The sequence below is a fragment of the Egretta garzetta genome, unplaced genomic scaffold, assembly GCF_000687185.1.
Source record: "Egretta garzetta isolate BGI_Z169 unplaced genomic scaffold, ASM68718v1 scaffold471, whole genome shotgun sequence".
NCBI classification, from domain to species: Eukaryota; Metazoa; Chordata; class Aves; order Pelecaniformes; family Ardeidae; genus Egretta; species Egretta garzetta.
This window is the reverse complement of record NW_009258629.1, coordinates 1512484-1521866: the sequence shown is the minus strand read 5'-3', so window position 1 is coordinate 1521866 and position 9383 is coordinate 1512484. Positions and strand designations below refer to the sequence as shown.

Sequence of the window (9383 nt, the reverse complement as noted above, 5' to 3'; positions counted from 1 at the left end):
TACAGCCAGCGGCTCGGGCTGGCCTCTGGACAACCACGCACCCCGCAGCAGGCGCATCCAAAGTGCCTGTTAGCGTTGTTCCAAAACTGGCTTCCTAAAAGATCTGGACAACTTAAAACACTTTCTAAAAGGAAGCAGGTACCAAAGGGACCGACTCCAGGAAAACGAGGACAAGAGCTAGTAATTACTGCGAGCTATGAGGATTATCCGAGGAACAGCTCACCAGAGGGAATTCATTTTTACAAACTGTGTCCACGGTAAGCACGAGACGCGAAATGGCAAAATATTAAAACTGAGCCACTGTTACAGACAACTGTGCCACCAGAAGATCAGACGGCGTCCCCACAACTTCGGTTTTTATTTTATGAGCTACGGTATGGACAGCTGAACGCCAATAAGCAGTAATATCAACAGCAGCAGCAGGCAGCTGAGAACCCAATGATGTAAAGGGTTAAACCATCACCTCTGCATCAGATGTGGAGTGTTTCCAGGGGAATACAGGCAGGTTGCTTTCTAAATGGTAAAGCTACAGCCCTCCGTTAGGTAAACATGCTCATGAAGCTTGAAGTACAGACACAGCAAGCATTTTAATGACACAGATTTCTTCAGTCTTGGATCTATTAACTCAGCTGACAACAGTGTAGTAATTAGAAAAAAGTTCTTCTCCTTGCTTGATGTCTCTGAGAGTGACAAGCACTACACACCTCGGGTGGCTGCAAAGAAAGGAAAAGCAAAACGTGGGGAATGTGAACAATTTCCCTTTGAATTTTTTAAATTCTTCATGGCAAGGAGCTAAAACAATGGCTCTGTCTAGATTACTTTTGGGAGTAGCATGCATAACGAAGGCCAGGGAGCCTGGAAAAACACCGAAATACAGATAGCAAATACAAGCAAACCCAATATAATTACCAAAAAAAGCAGAGCCTATGTGGGCATGCAGGTAATGTTTCCGCTCACACAGTTATTCAGAAATGAATTACTCCAGACAGAGCACAAGGCACTTAAACAGACAGGAGAAGCTACAGCAGGCTTCACGGAGCAGAAGTCATTCCTGTAGAGACGCCTGCCCACTGGTGCTAGCTGGCTAAACCCGCTCCCAGGCAAACAACATCCAGAACGGCAGCTCAGAGCTGCACCAGAGCCCGCTGCAACCTGCAGTGACAGGATGGTAGTTCTCCATAAACCCCAAGCTGAAATCAGTGGCTGGCAAACAGTTTTCTTGCAGAGAGATTTAGGAACCCACCCCCCTCTAACCTCCTTCAAGTAAATGACCATGCCCTAAAACTGAAGTATCTGTTCTAGGAAGGAGAGCTCTTTCTTCTGATGCTGATGAGCGCGAAAGTGAAGAACAGAATCCACCCAAGACCCCACCACTAAGAAATTTAATGTGAGGCCACTCTGAAACAAATCAAACAACAAAAAGGTAAACAAGTACCAAGAACTCTTTTACAATAGAAAACTATTTAGAAACCAGATTACCTATGTTGCCAGCACTGTAACTATCAATATCAAGACAAGCAGCTAGAAGCAGATGGGATCTTCTGTCAGGTGGCTGCACACTGGGAGAACTGAGGACTGCAAAACCGTCACCTTCTTGGACAGATTCCAAGGAAAAGAGTAAATTCCCCCTTCCTGAAATGGTCCCATAGCTTAGCTCTGCTCACTGCGCCTTCACACTTCAAGTACAACATCCAGGCTTCCCAGAAGTTCAGCCTGACCACTTCTTTTATTAGTATTTATTTATTTATCTGCAGATTACAACTGCATCTTTAATGCTGCCTCAGCAAAGTCTAAGTTTAATCAGAAAAGTCGTTTCCCCAATATGCACCGTGACTTTTCTTCAACCAAATTTTCGAGTTTTAAAATGGCTCCAGGATTACATTAGAAGTCTAGATGACCTGCTCCAAAATCCTTACACATCCTCTAGATGAAGAGGATTATTTGGTTCCTGAAGGGAGCAATGGAACCAGTGTCCTGGTTTCGTCTGGGACAGAGTTAATTTTCTTCCTAGTAGCTGGCATTGTGCCGTGCTTGGGATTTAGGAGGAGGAGAAGGAGCTTATAACACCCTGATGCTTTACTTGTTGCTGAGCAGGGCTTACAGTAGTCAAGGATTTTTCAGCTTCCCTGCTCTGCCAGGTGCACAAGAAGCTGGGAGGGGGCACAGCCAGGACAGGTGACCCCAACTGGCCAAAGGGCTGTTCCATACCATATGATGCCATGCTCAGTACATAAAATGGGGGGAGCTGGCTGGGGCGCAGCGATCACTGCTCACAGACAGGCTGGATACTGTTTGGCGAGTGGTGAGCAGTTGCATCACTTGTTTTTCCCAGGTTTTGTTCTTTTGTTTGTTGTAATTTTCCTTTTCACTACAATTTATTGTCATCATTATTATTATATTTTATTTTAATTATCAAACTGTTCTTATCTCAACCCATGAGTTTTCTTACTTTTGCCCTTCCAATTCTCTCTCCCATCCCACTGAGGGGGGGGGGGAGGAAGGTGAGCAAGCAGCTGCATGGTGCTTGGTTGCCAGCTGGGGGTAAACCATGAACAACCAGAAGTCCAATTTCTTTGTTGTGTTAAATTCAGGACCAACATTACAACTTACTTTCTCACAGCTTCAAAGTTATTCTCAACTACATCCCAGTACAGGACACTCACTTCCAGACATATTGTCTGTCCTTGTTGTCAATATTGCTCCTTGTACATATTCATCTAATTGTCACTTTTCTCACATTTCCAAACAAAAATCTGAGAAAGGTTTCTAAGCAGTTTAATTTCCAAAAGAGGTGGATTTTCAGGTCATAATGAGGATGTTGTAATTGCGACTGTAACTAAAAGTCACATGCGTTCATTCAAATTTTAGGTTTCTTCTTGCAAAATCATCTGCCTATTCCTCATATAAGCATAAGACGTGGAGAACTAGAGAGTAAGAAACCTAAATCTCAGCTACCTTAGAAGGGCTTTGATTGGTTAAGCGTTGCTAGCTACGTTTGAAATACACACTGAAAAACCTCAGCACTGTATACAAGCAAAATATAACTAGCGCTTTATGGGATTCAGAAGAAACACACTCTAGTGTAACCACTGCTTGTAAAACTGTGTCTTCAGAGCTATGCTGATCTCATTTGCAAAGACATGGAAAGAGGATCAAAAAGAAACGATCTTATAAATCACAGTTTTGTGTTACTCATCTTCATATGGAATACTACTATTTGTCAACTACATTTCCCTTTTTTACACATACGGTATGCCTTGTATCATATAAATCTATGAGCTCTTTGATTTGCTGCTAACCTCTCTATGTCATGGCTGTAGACGATGTTTGGAAGATACTGTTTCAGTTCTACTGGAAAATATCCTGGCACATCAAACTCTTGATAGCACACATTGGCCGCTTTTTCTAGAAGAAGAAAAAAAAAAAAGCCTCTATGATATTCAGAAAATCTTAAGATACGGTTTAGAGATGTGTAAAGATATCAAATGTACCGCTGCAGAAGGACCAGATGCTTCATCAGGCCTGAAAACCATGCCTCTGCTGAGAGCTACTGCACTGTGAATTCCCATTTTGAATTTACAAAAGATATACACCTCCAGCTATAGGAGCTTTAATTCATCCCTATTGCATTAAACAGCATGACCTGATGAAAAACTGGACATGAGCCAGCAATGTGAGCTTGCAGCCGAGAAAGCCAACTGTCTCCTGGGCTGCATCAGAAGCAGCGTGGCCAGCAGGTTGAGGGAGGGGATTCTGCCCCTCTGCTCCACTCTGGTCAGACCCCCCCTGCAGTCCCACGTCCAGCTCTGGGGCCCTTAGCACAGGAGAGACATGGACTTGTTGGAGTGGGTCCAGAGGAGGGCTACAAAAATGATCCGAGGGCTGGAGCACCTCTCCTACGAGGACAGGCTGAGAGAGTTGGGCTTCTTCAGCCTGGAGAAGAGAAGGCTGCAGGGAGACCTGATTGCAGCCTTTCAGTACTTAAACAGTGCCTAACAAGAAAGCTGGGGACAATCTTTTCAGCAGGGCCTGTTAAAATAGGACACGGGGTAAACTAAAAGAGGGTCAATTCAGACTAGATGTAAGGAAGAATTTTTTTTACGATGGGGGTGGTGAGACACTGGCAGAGGTTGCCCAGAGAGGTGGTAGATACCCCACCACTGGAAACATTCAAGGTCAGGTTGGATGGGGCTCTTAGCAACCTCATCTGGTTGAAGATGTCCCTGCTCATTGCAGGGGGGGTTGGACTAGATGACCTTCAAAGGTCCCTTCTAACCCAAACCATTCTGTGATCCTACAATTATCAGTATGTATATGAAGGAGGACAAGTTGTATAGCATCAGGTATAGATTACAGCATTGAGAGATGCTGTTAATACGCATTTGCTTTTAGTTAAAAGAAAAAAGAAAATACTGAAAAAAAATTTCCTGGTGGCAAAATATGCAATAAATACAGCCAGGGAGAAAATCACCAGCTGTCCAGCAGGAAGAAAGGAATTTTCTTTACATGGACACTGGACCTGGAAGAAACAGTTTCATGGGACAGCCCTTTGTGTGCTGGTCAGTATCCAGTTTGCTACTCCAGCGGCCTTTCTGGATACTACTAGTAGGCAGGGTATCTTTAGTGTAATGCAGGCTCTGAAAGCCACTTAGAAGCTAGGTATGGTAGCAATGCAACATTCTGTATCTCACAACTGTTCCCACGAGTTATTTATTCCCTCCAAACCTTAAGACCAACACATATTGAGTGAGACAGAATAAATAGTTCAGTTCCTCACATCCAACAGCTAGATCATACCAACAGTTTCCTAGATTTTGCGCATGAACGCAAGGAAGTGAAAAAAAAAAGTACTATAGTTCAAGCTGAGCAGTGATAGACTCTTACTGTACATGCCACTGTGCAAATGGTTTTCTCATGGAGCCTGCTGGAATCATACTGGGGAACTGGAGCTGCAACTCTGTGTATTGCCTCAGGCCAGAGGTCCTTTACCAGATATCCTTTCCCACCATCTCACATTTCAGGATGTGTGCCTTTCTTTCTGCATACCGGGAGGGAGACTGGGGGATCTGGGGAAGTCAGTGAGAAAAGCACAAGGATATCTGAAGCGCTGCTGTGCTGGAGGGTTCTAACATCCAGCTACCATAAAAGGCCTCAGAAACTCTTTATCACATTGTTTATCTTGTTTTAAACAGCACTATTGTCCCCCAATATCACTATCTGATTTTCTTGTGTCACCTCAAAAATAATTTACATCCATAAAGACAAACTCAAGCCTGGAAAATTTACCTGGCAACTTACCGTGTGAGCAGTTGTTGACATACTGTCCCACCGCCAGTGGGTTTTGCAGGGCAGCTGTGAGCCAGCTCTCATCGCTCATTTGAAATGGGCCAAGCTGATCTCTCCTGCTGCAAGACCTGAAATGACCGACAGTGTTAACGCAGATCATCGCTCCTTCACTTAACGGCTGATCTGTGCTTCCTCCTGGAGAACCGCCCCCAGCCACTGGGTAAAGCAGCTGTCCAACCCGCCTGGGAGACAGGACAGCCCTGGGGTGGGGGGTGTGCATGCAGACAACACCTTGATGATACTTTAGAAAGTACATTTAAACCTCCCACTGGTGTGTGGTGTCTTTCAGACTCTGGTGGAATAACCCACACAAAACCACCACGTACAATTCCAGAAATCAAAATGAAACGTTACCATTACAGAATGGTGTAAACACATCTCATTCATCTCTAAAGATGTGAAGGGTCATTACAAAATCAAGTTCAAACTCATTCCCAGAATCAAAATCTGGTATTAGTATTAGTATTCAAATTAGGCATTATTTTAGATGATTTTGCTCGTTACTGATTCTGTTTTCATGTCAGATTTAAACACAAATTGCTACAAATTATATTTTAAGGTAAGCTACACAGTCCAGGCTAGCTGCGTCAGGAGAAGTTCAGGTTGGACATCAGGAAAAGGTTCTTCACCAAGAGGGTGGTCGGTCACTGGGACAGGCTCCCCAGGGAAGTGGTCACCCTGGCACCAACCCTGTCTGAGTTCAAGGAGCATCTGGACAATGGTCTTGGTCATAAGGTGAGTTTTAGGTAGCCCTGCAAGGAGCAGGGAGTTGGACTCGATGATCCTTATGGATCCCTTCCAACATGAGATGGTATTATTATAAGGGTTACTGCTCCCTTCCTAAGTGCTGCTCATCTGCAGACCAGAGACAGAGTTATCAGATTCACCCTTTTGGTATCAGCAAGTCCACATACAAGGCTTTTTTTTTTTTTTAATCCACTAATCAGATTTGAGTAACAGCTCAGAAGCATTTAAAAAAATTTATGCTACATCCTGCTCCTATTAAAACTATTTTCTTTACAGGCAACAAGTCCCCGTACATCAAAACACATTTCACTGGTGTTACAGATGAAGACACAAGTACGTAACAGATCAAACCTCGCAGCTCTTACCCTTGTGTTATTTGCATCACAAGATACAGAGTTAGATGATATTCAAATATAACTCAAAGTAAGGTAACAGGGAACTGAGACTGTTAGTACCACTGTTTTACATCAGTTGAGTGACAATCCTCTATTTCTTTTGACCACTTACCTGTACACTGATTTCGATAGCCCTTTATCGTTCCCATCAATAAGGACGCCATCTATGCACCTAAAAATAAAGGGATTGCCAAGGGACTGGAAAAAGATGGGCTCATGCTTTCTGTATACTGTACCTGTTGTAAGACAGATATGATTATTTCAGAAGAAAGTCAGTTAACTGTCAGAATGGGCTTACACTATCTTCCAGTCCCCTCCACAGAGAAACTCAAAGGAGACAGAGGGGGCAGGAGAGAACTCTTCTCTCCGTTAATGACACTGACACTTGTAAACCTACAAGCTTTTAGACACACCTTTGTGGGATGCAAAAAAACCCCTACATGAGCTGAGATATTCCAAAAGGAGAAGCCACTGAAGGAAATCATTAAAGAGAAGGCCTGTGTCCAGTATCCATGTGAGAGGTAGACAAAGCATCACAGCCAACCGGACTTCTTCGGAGAGGAAAACATCGTGATGTTTGGTTTTGTTACTACTGTGTCAGAACTCCAAAAAGTATAAGCATGCACGGAGCAAAGAACCTGAAACACTCCCCGATCAGAGATTTTGTTCAGTACAGGAGAGGGAAAATGCCAAACCAAGAACAGACAAGTAATTTCAGCAGACCATTTCCCAAATCTGTGGACAGGATTTAACCTACCCTGGGTTCCAAGCACAGAAAAGTCACAGCAGACTGGCTTGCAACTTTTCATGACATTGCAGCCTGCATCCCTCACTCCCACTGCAACTACAGCAAGCCCCTGCAGAAATCCCTCATTGCAGCCTCAGGAGGAGTTCAGCAAAGACCCCACCATCAGGCTGCATTCGCTGCCAAAGGACAGGCAGAAGAGCACTGACCCACTCTCTCCAGAGGGTCCCCTCCCCAGCCAGCAGCCCTGCAGTTTCCTTCATGCCCATGAAAAAGACGTTTTAACAGCTCCTCCTCTTGTTTTGCTACATGAGCTGCAAGAGGAGACTCGTAATGAGCCTTCACTCACATTTAGCATGCACCTGAAATTTGAAGTGAGCTGCAAGGTCACAGCCTCGTTCCCTGTGATTGTTGTTTGACAATTTGTCAGTCTACCAGTCAGTGGTAACAGCCAGACACTCCTGCTTTGGCGTGGCAAAACATGCTCCACTGCCCAGCGCTTGGACTGGTCCTGATCCTGCAATGCTGGCACAAGCTAGAAAACACATACAGGGGACACCTGACAAATGAAACTGAAACAAATTGAAAGCGTCTCAGCAGAGCTGTTCTAGCTTGGCCATGCTGACAGGATTACAAATCTTTTTAAGAATTGTAAGCAAACACAGTTCCAGGAAATGAGGAGGAACAGAGAAGTGCTGATTTCCCAAACATGCTTTATGGAAGAAAGTTCCGCTAAATAAAGGTTTTATTTTCATTCTCCAATTTGTATTTTTCTGTTTTGAAAGAGTTCATTGTCTGGTCTGCTGATTTGTGTGGAGATCTCAAGACCTCATTTTTCAGATCCTTATCCAAAACAGAAACCCCAATGAATTTAACTGTACTATTCATCTACTTGAAACTGCTCCCATGCACTTGTGTTTAAAGAATGTGGAACAACTTTTCTATCACCTGAAAAATCAAGACTCTTGAGCACTAGAAGTTTTTTTTCCTAAACAAAATCATACCACCCTCACCCCCCCATATTGCTTTGCTGATTTCCAAAAGAACTCTAGTCTATTCATACAGAAATATTCCCATCCACTGTAACTTGTGATTTCGTTCAGGAATGACAGAAAGAAAACCCGTAAAATAAAAAATTAGTGTAGAACTTTGGCATTCTACAATTAGATGGTTAGAAATCACGTCTAACTTTATCAGAAAAAAGAATATTCCATTACCAGGATACATAGACACAACCGTCCCTTTTGGTACAAAACCTCCGGTAACAAAGACTCCAGTTCCAGCAGACACCAGGGAACTTCGGTCTCGAGCAATACTGAACCCTAGTGTATTGAGCAGAACTTCCTCGGGACTAAACACAGGTCGACTCTGATGGTTACATGAATTTACTTTTGATTGCTTCTGCTCAACAGTCAGTAACTCCAGGTATTTACATTTGATTTCTGGAAGTAAGGCCAAAATATGTGCTTGTCTACTGAAGTCATTTATGAACAGAGCTTTAAATATTTTCAACAGTGTTTCAAAGACATCTTCATCAGAGATGATTTTGTCTTGGGAGCTTTCAGGAACATAGCGGAGGGTCCTGTAAAGAAAAAAAAATATTCTAAAATTACATTTCTCCTAAATAAAATACGGAAGAGCCATTTTACAATAGCAATTTATATGCACTGTTGTTTCAAACAAGCCCAAACTCTAAGGAATATTCTTCCCAACCTGTCCTACTATACAATCACCACCTGTGTATTTACAGCAAAGGAAGTAGGTTAAGCCCCACTCAGCGCTTAGCGACAAACATGGCAAAAAACAAATATATGCGATTATCAAAGTTTATAAAAAATACATGCAGTTCATTACACTTTAAATGAGATGAGGAGAAGTATTATGCTGACTAGGGAGACTTTTAATTTATGGTACTTATAACAATGTCGTACTCATTTAAATTCCAACACTACCTTTGCCTTTAAAAAGAAGGCAAACGCATCTTACCGCAAAAAAAAAGGAAAGAAAACCGCATCTATCTGGTTTTAACGTTAAATGCCATTTTAAAGTACCCAAGTATTGGAACTTTACGTCGGCGAAGCGACGCACAAGGCTGAACCACCTTCGCAAAGCAGCCACCTCCCACCGAAAGACCCGAGTTAGCTCCTGCG

The 9383-nt window shown here is 43.2% G+C and overlaps 1 protein-coding gene across 5 annotated transcripts; it reads right to left on the bottom strand.

Moving 5' to 3' along the window:
• Positions 1–298: 298 nt before the first annotated feature.
• SETD9 (SET domain containing 9) lies at positions 299–8544 on the bottom strand. 5 transcript variants are annotated; one of them, XM_035903709.1, is made up of 5 exons: positions 8451–8544; positions 6601–6724; positions 5299–5414; positions 3300–3405; positions 304–713 (listed from the first exon to the last, which is right to left on the bottom strand). In XM_035903709.1, the coding sequence occupies exons 1-5, from the start codon at positions 8458–8460 to the stop codon at positions 626–628; spliced, it is 444 nt and encodes a 147-aa protein (XP_035759602.1). In that variant the 5' UTR covers positions 8461–8544; the 3' UTR covers positions 304–625. The 5 variants fall into 5 exon arrangements, 3 of the variants coding, with proteins under 3 accessions (XP_035759601.1, XP_035759600.1, XP_035759602.1); XM_035903708.1 differs by having other exon boundaries at positions 299–713; positions 5299–6660; positions 8451–8531; XM_035903707.1 differs by having other exon boundaries at positions 299–713; positions 5299–8543.
• Positions 8545–9383: the final 839 nt, after the last annotated feature.